The 13,016-nt window shown below is 47.1% G+C and overlaps 2 protein-coding genes across 2 annotated transcripts; both read right to left on the bottom strand.

Annotated features, from left to right (window-relative positions):
• Positions 1-3,312: 3,312 nt before the first annotated feature.
• On the bottom strand, positions 3,313-4,791 carry LOC100761497 (keratin-associated protein 16-1). Its single transcript, XM_027427719.1, has one exon. The coding sequence runs from the start codon at positions 4,789-4,791 to the stop codon at positions 3,313-3,315; it is 1,479 nt and encodes a 492-aa protein (XP_027283520.1).
• Positions 4,792-12,205: 7,414 nt separating this feature from the next.
• Positions 12,206-12,532, bottom strand: LOC103162874 (keratin-associated protein 17-1). The gene has a single exon (XM_035447769.1). The coding sequence runs from the start codon at positions 12,530-12,532 to the stop codon at positions 12,206-12,208; it is 327 nt and encodes a 108-aa protein (XP_035303660.1).
• Between the last annotated feature and the right edge of the window lie 484 nt (positions 12,533-13,016).

Raw genomic sequence — 13,016 nt, 5'->3', positions numbered from 1 at the left:
TGAAGAATAATGGTGATCAATATGAAACACTGAGTCTAATGCTTAGCACAGGGGTGGAAACACTGGCTAACTGCTCTTCTGACTTTGGAAGGAGAGAGATTAAATCCTAATGTACTGTTATAACAGTAACTCTACATCCATGTGCAGATAAGTTTTCCTATTGACTGTCCCCCCTCTGCCATCATCTAATCTACTGATTCCTCATTAACTGATTCCATGACTCCCTGGGGATGTCTGGCAACAGCTGGATAGTAAGGGACCAGGAATTACACTTAGTGATATCCAAGACTCCTTAGCAAATGACTTCCATCCAAATGCCAAAGTGACAAAGCTAAGAAGTCTGGTCTGTCCTCTTCCTGTGCCTATGATGGTTCCGGTTAGACCTGGAGGATGGGAGAGCACCCTCCATTCTGTGTGCAAAGGATGTTGCTGCCTTGAAGGAACCGTGTGCCTGAAGGTGAAGGAGGCGATGTTTATATAACAAGTGACCATGGGTGTCAGAACATAAAATCCTCCTACAAAAAACCCCGGTTGCCCAACAAACGTGCAAGGGAGACATTTGTTGTCTTCATCCCTCTTTGACATCCCCCTCCCCCCGAGACATCTGTTTCTTGCAGTTTCTCTGCATCCAGGACCATGTCTTTCCATTCAGTTCTCCATGCCAAGGCAAGAGAGACTTTCTAAAACCCATTTTTCTCCATGTCCCTGCCCTACATTCAGGCCCTTTGTGGTGATATATTTAACAAAGTCACTGGAGATCAAAATGCAAAGTTAGCCACAGCCATAGAGCCAGGCAATGGTGATACACACCTTCAATTCCAACAGCCACACTAGGTAGCTATAGAAGTTGGGCAGTGGTGGCACACACCTTTAATCCCAGGACTCAGGAGACAAAAGCAGATTGATCTCTGTGAATTCAAGTTCACTCTAATGTAACCCTGGTTACATTAGAGTGAATCAGTTTAAAAGAGAAACAGCTCACAAAAAGGAGATCTCAGCACTTGGGATCTCACACCTTTAATCCCAGCTCTAGAGAGGTACAGAAGGAAGAAGCAGAGTCAGTCTCAGAGATTTATTCTCCAGCCACTCTGAGGACATGACAGCCCTTTCACCCTGAGGTAGAGGAAAGATCTAGTGGCCTGCTGCTTTGATTCTCTGACCTTCACCTTGAAGCTTGAACCCTAATATCTGTCTCAGGGGTTTTTATTATTTGTGCTACAGCCTTTGGTGCCTTCACCCAAACCCTTCACCAACCCAAGCCTTTATCTAGCACACGAGGCCCTCTGTGGGAAGATCCCCACTCTCAGAACTCATCTTCCCTCTGAGGACACCTCTGCCAAAGCATCACCTAATGAACAGTTTGCCCCAGCCTTGTTCCTTTGTAAGTACTGTTCCTTCCTAGAAAGCCCCTCCTTCTCTGTACCTGGTTAATTCTTACTTGTACCAAAGGATATGAGCTCTCTGCTTTTCATAAAGGGATGTAATAACTGTCTTGCTGTTGTGTGTCACATCATAGGGTGATCACCCAAAGACTGGGGACTAAGACTTCTGCCTTTAATTCCTAGAGAATAACACTGTCCCTGCCTCTTACCTAGCAGCTGTTCTATAATGGCCACTGGATGGAAGGGAGTGATGGAGGGCAAGAGAGAAAAAGTAGAAGGAAATAAGGACAAGAAGGAAGAAAGGAGAGATGGAAACAAGAGAGGAAGGAAAGAAGGAAGGAAGGAAGGAAGGAAGGAAGGAAGGAAGGAAGGAAGGAGAGAAAAATAAGGGAGAGAAAAGGAGGAGCAAGGAAGAGAGGAAAGAAAGGGAGAGACAGAGAAAGAGGGAAAGAGGAAGACTAGAAGGAAGGGAGAGAGGAGAGAGTGGGGGATTAAGGAAGGGGTGGAAAGAATGGAAGGGAGGATGGCAAGTAAGGAAGGAAGGGAAGGAGGATAGGAAAGAAGAAGGGAGGGAAGAAAGCAAAAAATGGAGAAGCTAGTAAACAATAGATGCTTTGAAATAAAGGAAATGAAGAAGGAAGGGATGGGGAAAGAAGTAGTTGATGGAAAAGAGAACAGTAACAGCTTTAAAGTGGAAAGGAAGAGGAGGGGTCAGAAAGATGGAGGAATGGGGAAAAGAGGGAGGAAAGAAGAAGAAAAAGAGAAGGGGAGAAACATACATGAAAGGAAAAATGAATGGAGAGGATGGAATAGATGGATGGTGAGATGAATGAACAGATGATGGATGGGTGGATGGATGGATGGATGGATAGATGGATGGATGGGTGGATGGGTAGATGGATGGATGGATAGATGGATGGATGGATGGGTGGATGGGTGGATGGATGGGTGGGTGGGTGGACGGTGGGTGGATGGATGGATGGATAGATAGGTGGGTAGATGGATGGATGGATAGATGGATGGATGGGTGGGTGGTAGATGGAGAGATGGATGGATGGGTGGGTGGATGGATGGATAGGTGGGTAGATGTATGGATGGATGGATAGATAGATGGATGGGTGGGTAAATGGATGGATGGGTAGATGGATGGACGGATGGATGGGTGGGTAGATGGATGGATGGGTGGGTAAATGGATGGATAGGTGGATGAATAGATGGGTGGATGGATGGATAGGTGGATGGATGGATGGATGGATGGATGGATGGGTGGGTGGATGGATGGGTGGGTGGATGGATGGGTGGGTGGATGGGTGGATCATGGTATGGGTGAATGAAAGGAAAAAGATTTATGGAAGAAGGGAGGGATGGTGGGATGGATGAATGGATGAGGCACGATTGTATGGAGGCATGGATGGATGGATGAACAGAAGGAAGGAAGGAGGGAGGGAGAGAAGGCAGGAAGGATGGACAGAAGGAGTGCTGGGGAAAGCCTCTCTCCAAGATGAAGCATGACTCCAATTGATACTGTCATGTCAAAGAAAAAAAGAGCAAGAACAGTGTGCCACTTCATCTTAGCTACTTTTATTGCACGATTAAATACATCTTGCTGAAGATGCCCCCAGGGAACATAATGCATGAGGACAGAAAGCATCTTGAGTAGGAAAGAACCCAAGGATGTGTCAAAGCAGTTCTCCTCAGTGTCATGACGACAGGAAACAAGACCATTCCCTTGTCTGTGCAGGAGGCCTTCACTGGGACCACTAGGAGGCTGGCACTTCTGAAGAGAACTCTGAAGCATAAGCAGGTGGTCGGTGGCAGTGTAGAAAGGAAAAGACTCTAGCTAAGTCATAATGAGCTGTGCACAGGGTTTTCCCGATTTCTCTATGGCTTTTGGCGGTTGCTTTGCAGGAGTTGAAGAGCCGAGGCTAGCTCAGCGATCAGTAGGCTTGCTGGCCGCCGACTGGGGGGCTGTAGCCTCACGGGTGATCGGGCTGGCAGGTTTGATCTCAGAGGGCTGGCAGGGAGTCTCATCTGAGACCTCTGTCTTGCAGGGTGTTGAGTCAGGGCAGTCGGGTTGGCTGGAAGTCGACTTTATGCACTCAGGCTTAGAGTTGTCAGAATCGGCGCAAGGCTGGCGGGAACAGACAGGGCGGTAGGAGTAAGAAGCCAGGCAGGTGGGACGGCGCAGGATGGAGTAGCAGGAGCGGTAGCACGCGGGGCGGTAAGTGATGGACGTCACATACGGCTGCCTGAGGGTAATGGGTCCAGAGCAGATGGGACGGCAGATGGGGCGGCAGGAAACTGGACTGCAAGGCTGCCTGCAGGAACTGGGTATGTAGAAGGTCCGAGGGGGACAAGCTGGTTGGCAGACGGCAGACGCAGAGGACCCTGGACGGCAGCAGAGAGGTTGGCAGGAGGTAGGTGGACAGGAAACAGGCTCACAGCTGACAGAACGGCATCGTTTGACTATGTAGCAGGAAGGTTGGCATGGGCTGGGCACACACACGGATGGCAGGCAAGGGCTGGGTTCAGGGCAGACAGGTTGGCAAATACTGGAGACACAACATGAGGAGTCTTGGCAACTGCTAGAGACACACGGTGGCTCACAAGGGCTCTGAACACAGCAGACAGGACGGAGACAAACAGGCTCACACACCAGAGCCATACAGGTAGCTGGCTGACAAGCAGTGGACTCTGAGCAAGGTGGCTCACAGGGACTGGAGTCACAGCAGACTGGCTGGCAGCTACTGGCTGCAGAGCAGACAGATGGGCAGCAGCTAGGTGTCGGGCACACCGGCTGGCAGCAAGCAGGCTCACACACTACAGGCTCACAGATCATGGGTTGACAGGAAGCAGGCACCGTGCAGACAGCTGAGCAACAGCTAGGTTCACAGATCACTGGCTGGCAGGATGCAGGTAAGCAGAGGACAGGCTGGCAGGGTGTCGTCTCACAACACACAGGCTGGCAGCTGCTCACAGAACAAGAAGGCTGGCACACGGTGGCTTCACAGCACACAGGCTGAGCACAGGTGCTCACAGAGCAGGAAGGCTCACAGATGGTAGCCTCGCAGCACACAGGTTGACAGCAACTGCCCGAGGAGCAAGAAGGCTCACAAACAGTGGCCGTGCAGCACACAGGTTGAGCACAGCTGCTCACAGAACAAGAAGGCTCGCAAATGGTGGCCTCACAGCATACCGGCTGGCAGCAACTGCTCAGGGAACCTGAAGGCTGACAGCATTGTGAGCCACAGCCAGATGACCCACAGCTGTCCTCACAAGTCACCAGCTGCCACGTCTGGCTCCGGCAGGAGCTGGGTAGGCAGATGGGTCCCCCACAGCTCACCTCAGTAGAGCAGAGGGAGATGGCTGGCAGGGAGGGGCATTTCCTAGAACAGCAGCAGCCAGACATGGTGGAGGTACCTCTGCTTCTACTGAGTGCTGGGAGGTAGCTGCCTGAGTGTGACATCTCTCCAAGGCCCTCTCCCTTTTATAGTCCCTCATGGTGCGTGTTTGGTGGGGGCCTGCATCTTTTCCTCGTTGTTGTTTGGGCCCTGTTTCTGGAGAAACATCTTATTATGCCAACATTTGTTGACCTAGACATTGTTTGTCTGCCCATAAAGAAGATGTTTGTTTACTGACTTGCTAAATATGGGATCCTAGAAGCTACAGTGTTGGGATGAGCAACCTCCGCCAACTGTTGGTGTCTATATCCTAGCATCATGAAGAAGGAAAGAGGAAAGGAGCTTGTAATTCAGCTGCCCTCTTCCTTTGCACTTCTACTCCTGGGTTAGGCTCAGGTGCCTATGTAAGAATGATCACCCACCCTGGAGCAGGCAAACAAACTGGGAGCAGTCCTACTGCACCGTCGTGATCAGCTCCACAGAGGCACACAGGGAGGGCTGGAGACACACAGTGAGGAGCTTGGTCATGGGTGGGACATCCAAACTGAACTACCAATGGCTATGGCCCATGGCCTTCCTCTGAGGCTCATGCTCTTCTCCCCAGTTACAGATGAGACTGGAGGGTAGAGGAAAAGAAAAGTGAAGTCACCTGGTGAAGTTTGCTCCCATCCTCTCCCCCTGTGGGCTTTCAGCAAACTGGACTTCTTTTTTTTTTTCTGAAACAGGGTTTCTTTGTGCAGCCTTGACCATCCTGGAACCAAGCTGGCCTCAAACTCACAGAGATCCACCTGTCTCTGCCTCCTGAGTGCTGGGATCAAAGGTGTGCACCACCACCACCCAGCTCAAACTTCTTGTAGGAAAAGAAGTATTGAATTTATTTATTGTGCATGTGTGTGCACAAGTGTGGGAGTAAGAGGACAATTCAAGTCAGTCCTCTCTATCTGTCGTGTGGATCCTAGGAATTGAACTCAGGTCATCAGGCTTGGTGACAAGTACTTTTTCCTGTTGAGCCATCTCACTGGCTCCAAATCTCAACTTTCTTAGCAGACACCATCAATGTCATATATAATAGATTCACTCAGTGGGGCCACCTTCCACCCTCTTCTCCTAGCTGCCCTACCCAAGAGCATTTGCTCCATCTGTCTCTGGAAAGCGCTTGACACAGCCTCTCTACTTCTCCAGCTTTTCCTCCCATGTGTATCTCAAACACTTGATGGATCTCCAGAGTATCCTTGTCACAGAGGCTGGCCCCATGGTTGTACCAGTTCCCAGTGTGTGGCATGCACCAGGGGATGGTGGCACTGAGGTGTCTAGCTGTTCCAACTTCCACAAAGGAAAGATCCCATTTGCAGAGATTTTGAGAGCTCTTAGAAGAAAGATACTGAGACCAGCAAAATATCTTGGTGGGTAAAGGCAACTATCACCAAGCCTTACAACCTAGGTTCGATCCTTGGGACTCGCATGGTGGAAGGAGAGAACCAACTCCTGCAAACTGTCCTCTGACTCCCACACATATACCAGGTCCCAGGCATACCCCCTCAGACACATACGCACAAACTAAAGAAGTATAAAAATAATTGCTTTTGAAATTTGTATCTTCATTTATTTTATACTGAATTTATTCCTAAGTTTTTGGTTCTTCAGTTTCTTCTGGGATCTTTTTCTTCTGTGCACCCTCCTCTTCCTGCTTTGTTCTTTCTCAGTGAGGATCTTCTCAATGTGGCAGGGGGAGCTCATGTAAAGGTTAATAGGGTCATGAGCTCTGTAAATTCGTGGTGGATCTTTGGTGCTTTGTTCACCAGATAGGATCAATGACTAGAGAATCTGCATCTAAACCCTTAAGTTCAGCATTACTCTCTGCATTTTTTTTTCTTGTTTTGTTTAGGGAGGGCTGTGTGTGTGTGTGTGTGTGTGTGTGTGTGTGTGTGTGTGTGTGTGTGTGTTGTTCATTTGTATTTTTGTTTTCCAAGACAGGGTTTTCTCTGTGTAGCTTTGTCAACCAGGCTGGCCTCAAACTCACAGAGATCTGCCTGCCTCTGCCTCCCAAGTCCTGGTATTAAAGGTATGCACCCTCTCTGCATTTTTAATCATGTACAGAAAAAGTTCAGCACTTTTTTGGTTTGGGGGTTTGTTGTTGCTATTGTCTTTTGGTTTTTTGTTTTGGTTTGTTGGTTGGTTGGTTGGTTTGGGTTTTTTTGCCACCAACCCTGTGTCCAGACCCACTGTTTGGCCTGGGCTTGCCTGCCAACTCCACCATGGTGCTTCTTTAAAGTGACATCTCTCTGATACTTGGTGGCATTACAGATATGCACACTTTTGATGGCCTGGGCAGTATCGTGGGTATTCTTAAAGTGAACACAAATATTTAAACTGCTTGATTTGCATGTTTTTGTAGTGTTTTCTGGGTCAAGAGAGTAGTTGACCATCTTCAGGGGTCACCTCAGACCACTTACAAGAAGAGCAAATATTATTTTTTTAAAGGATGAACTTCCAGGCTTCATGAAGTGAAAGGGAAAAAAACTGGCTTTCCAGGTTGGCCCCTACAGCATTGTGAACAAGACTTCTTTTTGCTACTATTTAAGATGAGGTGAGAAACAAACCACAGGTTTCCAAGCCAAAGCTAAGCCTTCTTGTCCAGTGCGTGAAAGTCTTGCCTGAGTTTTCATCGACAGTGCAGTATAGCCTCTCCTGGAAGGCCGAGCATAGACCATCACTCATTCACCATCCCTTCATGCATTAATGTGTGTAATTATTCACTCAGTTTCTCTTGGTTTACCCATCAACTAGGACAACACTGGGGCCTTCTAGAGGGATACAAAAGAATAACCAGAAATCTCAGTCACAAAGTCCAGGTTAAAAGAGAGAGTTACACATGCCCATGAACAGTGGTGACATATTGTGATGAGACTTTGGGGTGTTGGGGAGATCTTCATATGGGTTTTATGAAGCTAAAAAAGCTTTCTCAAGTAGTAAGATGGCCAAATAAAATCCTCAAGGGATGATGAAAAAGCTCAATCTGTGGAAACCAAAGACTCAAGAGCAGGATACACTGGGAAAATACTCTGACAGTTACTACAGTTTGAAACAGTCAGGATGAGGAGCCCAGAAGACAGGACGAGACAGTGATAGGACCATAGCGGTTACTTAGGCACCAAGCTATAGAGGTCTTGAGTAAGAAGTTGAATTTAATAATGGTACTTAGGGGTTTAAGCAAGGAAGCTAGGGGGTTGCTATTTTAGAAATCTCTGCCTATGGAGGTGGGAGTAAGAGGATCATTTTACAGGCAGAGAGACCATAAGGAGACTGGGAAATTACCCAGAAGCCTCCTGGTGACAACCTGAACCTGGCAGCTCTTTGGACTAGACCAGTAGGGGAGGTTTTAAGGCATCAGAATCTAGATGCATCCATCTGGAAAGTAGAAGGGATCATCATTCTTTGAGATGTGCCTTTTGAGTTGTGGGGAAGGGTACCTTCCAACAGCCCTGTAGAGAAAGGGGTAAGGAGCTCATCAACTCCCTACCATCCAAAGGACCTCACCATCTGCTTTTCCTTCCTCAGAAGTGATGGAATCGTAGTTGGTGATTACTCAAAAAAAAAAAAAAAAAAAAAAAAAAAAAAAAACCCTAAGGGAGAACTGACAGAGAGGGCACAGTCCTTTATACTGGGGTGTTATCTCCTCAGAGAATCCTCCCCTGATAATTGAAGTGGCAACTTTTCTCTCTGTGCAAGCATTCCTACTTGACTTACCTTTAAAGCACTACTCACCCTTCGGCATCATCCAGGTGCCATAAGGACAAGGACTTTGTCTATTCCCTGCTACATGCCTGGCATCCAGAGTCGAGGCTGATACATAAGCAGTGCACAATTACCATTTATTGAATGGGCAAATGAGAACCTCTGTGTCTAGCTAAGAAGGGTAACCCTTGCTGGTAACTCCAAGAAATCACTACCTCTAAGCATGCATCCGGGTGACATGGCCATGAGCAATGGAGTGGTCGGTTGCTCTGAATTACAGAGACTCAGTACAGAGCCATCCATCTCTTAGCAGGTTTGTTTCATTGTCCCATAGTCCCATTCTTGGCAGGATTCCCTTCTGCGGGTGTGAGTTTGTTCTGGGGATTGAAAAGTCTATTTTTAATAGGCCAATTATATATAAAAAAGTCACTGAAATTAAAGAGTCTGAAGTGGGAATGGGGCAAAGTCAAGTCTTATATCCTCTACCACTACCAATCCTTTTTATAATAAAACCCAAATTGAAAGCACAATTGGCTATAGAAATATAAGTGGTTGAAATTTAAAAAAAACTGGTAACAGCAAGTGCTAGCAGGGGCATGGAGCAACTGGAACTCTCAGACACGGCATATAATAGGAATACAAAATGGTACAACCACTTTGCAACAATTTGGTATTTGCTTACATGTTTAGACAATCAATTGCCATTCCCCAAAAGTGCAATTGCTGGGTGGTTTTTTTTTTTTTTCAAAACAAATGAAAACATATGTTTATATGAAAACTTGTACATGGAAGGCCGTGAAAGTTTTATTTATAATGACCAAAAATGACAAACGACCCAAGTGCCTTTCAGTTAGTGGATGAATTTTTAATATTGTCTTTCCATACAACGAAATACTATTCAATTAAAAAAAGTAAAAAACTAGGGTTTGGGAAGATGGCTCAGTAGAGTACTTGTTGTACAAGAACAAGGACCTGAGTTTGATTCCCAGGACCCGAGGTTCTAAAAAACAAACCTGGCACTGGTAGAAGGCTCTTGTAATCCCAGGGCTAAGCAAGTGGGGAGGTGTGGATCCCTGAATCTCACTGGCCACCTAGTCTGCCTATTTGAGGAGTTCCAGACCATTGAGAGACCCTGACTTGAAAGGGAAGGGTGAACAGTGCCCGAGGAACATATCCAAGGCTGCCCTCTGATCTCCGCATGGGTGTACATCCACATACATATGTGCAGTCATACACTGGAGAATGTCACATGCACTTACACACACAGAAAGAGACCAACTATTGATGCTGGCTGTTCGAGTGAGTATCAAAGTCATTGCCCCAAGTAAGAAGAATCCACAGCATATGAATTTCTTGCCTATTGAAATTCTAGACGTGGAAGAGTGCCACATAATAGCATAATATAAAAAGCTGATAGCTGCCAGGGGCTGGGGACAGTGAACCACTGAAAGAAGGAGCCAGGGAATTTGGCGAGTGATGAAACCTTCTGTGAACTGAATGCAGCAACAACACCACAAGAACAGTATCATCAGGTCTCATGGGACTGGGCACCACAAATGGTAGCATTTAACCATGTGTAAATTACATAGCAGTAAAATACACTGACCTATAAAAGTTTATGAAATTCTCAAAGAATACATTTAGGAGAATTTTTTAATGAAAAGAAAAAATTAAAGGCAGCATAGTAGAAGCAGCAGCCTCTGGCTTGTGCTTGTGAAGATGCTTATGAGGGGGCCTTCCTAAGACACTTTTCACTATGGAAACCTGAGCAGTCAGCTGGCTACTTCTCCCTTCTGTGCTCCTATAGTGTGTGTCCTTTTGTTCTTTTAACAATTATTTCTCTGTTTTTAGTCAGAAATACACACACACACACACACACACACACACACACACTTATACATATACGCACACACTTGCATATATATACATACACACACAGAAGTATATATATATATATATATATATATATATATATTCTGGCCAAGAATTAAAGCACAACTTTAATCCCAGCATTAAGAAGACAGGCAGGCAGATCTGAGTTCCAGTCCCTCTAGGGTTACATATGAGACCCTGCCATTCCTCTCTTTCATTCGTAAAAGTAAAATCAAATATTGTTTTCTCAGTGCAAGAATAGATTTTATTTTAACCCATGTGTCACTTAGAAATCATTCTCTTTTTTTGTTTTTGTTTTTCAAGGTAGGGTTTCTCTGTGGCTTTGGAGGCTGTCCTGGAACTAGCTCTTGTAGACGAGGCTGGTCTCGAACTCACAGAGATCCACCTGCCTCTGGCTCGCAAGTGCTGGACAAAGGTGTGCGCCACCACCACCCAGCTTAGAAATCATTCTTAACAAGGGGTTGAACCCACCATTAGTTGGGTTTTAGCTTCCCAGCGAGGCTTGTTTAGTACGTGTGCCCTTCCCTTCCTCCTGCCCTCCAGGAGGAAGCTGAGACCAGAACATGAGGCTGAAGGAGACTCTGGACCACTCAAATGTCCTCAGAAACTGCATTTTCATACAGTCTGGCCACAGAAATCCCTGACATTCACAACCAGCCTGAGATGGGTTTATAATGCCAGCTACATGGAAGGCTGAGGCAGGAGGATTACAAGTTTAAGGATAGCCAGGACAACTTAGTGAGACCCTGTCTCACAATAAAAAGTAAAAGAGGGGCCTGGGTCTGAGCCCAATGGTAGAGGTTTGGCCTCACTTGCAAGTGAAGCTCTACGTTCAATCTCTAGCATTAAAAAAAAAAAAAAAATCAAATTCAAAAGCACCAAAATTCTTTTACCAAAGCCTTCTGCTCTGACTTTGCCACAAGATTCAGGCCAAGACCAAAGTCCTGCAAAACCATTCTAGAACCATAATACAGCAAGTAGGCAAGCACCATGAGCGGGATTAAATACAGTAAAATCAGCATTTACCTTGCTTTCTACTTTTAAAAACATGGCCCTCGGGCATCCCAGCTCCTAGAACTGATGGGAACCAGAGCCAGTGGTGACACAGGTATTGGCCAATGCCTCACTGAGTGAATCTCATACTGCATGCAGAGGCTACAGTCTATCTAACCCTCCACCCTTGTTGTAGAGAATTACCTGTGCTCCTGTTAAAAAAAAAAAAAAAAGATTCCCCAGGTCACGCACCTACAGCATTCCTTATGTTTCAGGGAGGGCTCCAGAATCTACAGTTCTAACCAGCCTACCAGGACTGCTGCAGGAGATTAACAAACTCTATTGTGCAGTCTCTAGGTGGATGTCAGAGTAAATCTTCCTAGTAGTCGTCCCTAGGAGGATTGAAGGAAGAGGCAAGAGGACTGATAGGGTAGCCAGCATGCTTGAATTTATTAAAAGGTTGACAAAGTTTCAGAGGAGCAGAAAGCTGGGGTGGACCAGCAGGTCCAAAGAGTAAGAGATTGTTTCATAGCTGCAAAGCATTTGACTTTATGCAAACAACGCCTGGAACATTGAACTTAGTGACCTCCTCATTGGAACTCAGCTTTAATGATGTCTTGCTAGGAAATGGCTCTTTTGGTCCTGAGTACTTTACACACCAGGGCAAGCTCTGCTCTCAGAAATAACATGAGAGGCAGGTCACTGTGTTGGAGGTATGAAGGAGTCAGGAGGTGAGGAGGTCTCCATCTGGAGTAGGCAAAGGCTGTCCCCAACACTGCTTCAGTTATAAGGGGAAGATCTTCATTTCGTTTCACACACAGGTGTGGGCTGACAGCACACTGGACCACAGCACCCGGTACCACAGCAGCCGGAGCCGCAGCAGCTGCCTCCACAGCCCCCGCAGCCTCCTCCGCAGCCCCCACAGCCAGATCCACAGCAGCTAGACCCGCAGCCAGACCCGCAGCAGCCAGATCCGCAGCCAGAGCCTCCGCAGCCGCAGCAGGAACCACAGCAGGAGCCACAGCAGGAGCCACAGCAGCCACAGCAGCCCTGCTGACAGCAGCACTCCTCACAGCAGTCTTGTTCCTGGGAGCAGCAGTTGAGGCAGTCTCCCGGGCAGCACCCCATGGTCCCAGCCGGTCAGGTCGCAGGTCAGGAACGCGGCCGAGCTTCCCCTAGGTCTGACAGTGGTCAGCTGGACAGCAGCTTTTATATCCCCTCACCCAGGGGTGTTGGCACGGGGCACAGGATGTTTGCTTTGTTATTATTTGTGCTGGTTTCCATAAGAACGTCTCATTAGCTGGATGTTTATTTTCCAGCCGTGAGTACCTCAACTCATAAAAAAAGCTCCACTCGTCCCAACTGCTATTTGTCCAGAGGGTAAAAATACATCTAGGAAAAGACCTGTCATTAGCCAGGTTGGAGAGAGGAAGGAGAAGCTGGCCAAAGAATCTGCTCTGGCTCCTCTCCCGAATCTTCTCTGGTGGCAAAAAGGAGACTCCTCCGACTGGCCATGTAGCCTGTTTTCATGGATGCTGACCCTAAGGAACTAGAAGAGCAAGAACTTATTAAGCCTTCTGTCCACACAGAGGCTGCAGCCGAGGGCCTTGTG

The sequence above is a fragment of the Cricetulus griseus genome, chromosome 7 (assembly GCF_003668045.3).
Source record: "Cricetulus griseus strain 17A/GY chromosome 7, alternate assembly CriGri-PICRH-1.0, whole genome shotgun sequence".
NCBI classification, from domain to species: Eukaryota; Metazoa; Chordata; class Mammalia; order Rodentia; family Cricetidae; genus Cricetulus; species Cricetulus griseus.
This window is presented reverse-complemented; position numbering and strand designations above follow the sequence as displayed.

Bases quoted from the DNA above. Each gene is read 5' to 3' on its own strand.
- LOC103162874 (XM_035447769.1), bottom strand. From the start codon at position 12,532: ATGGGGTGCTGCCCGGGAGACTGCCTCAACTGCTGCTCCCAGGAACAA.
- LOC100761497 (XM_027427719.1), bottom strand. From the start codon at position 4,791: ATGTCTGGCTGCTGCTGTTCTAGGAAATGCCCCTCCCTGCCAGCCATC.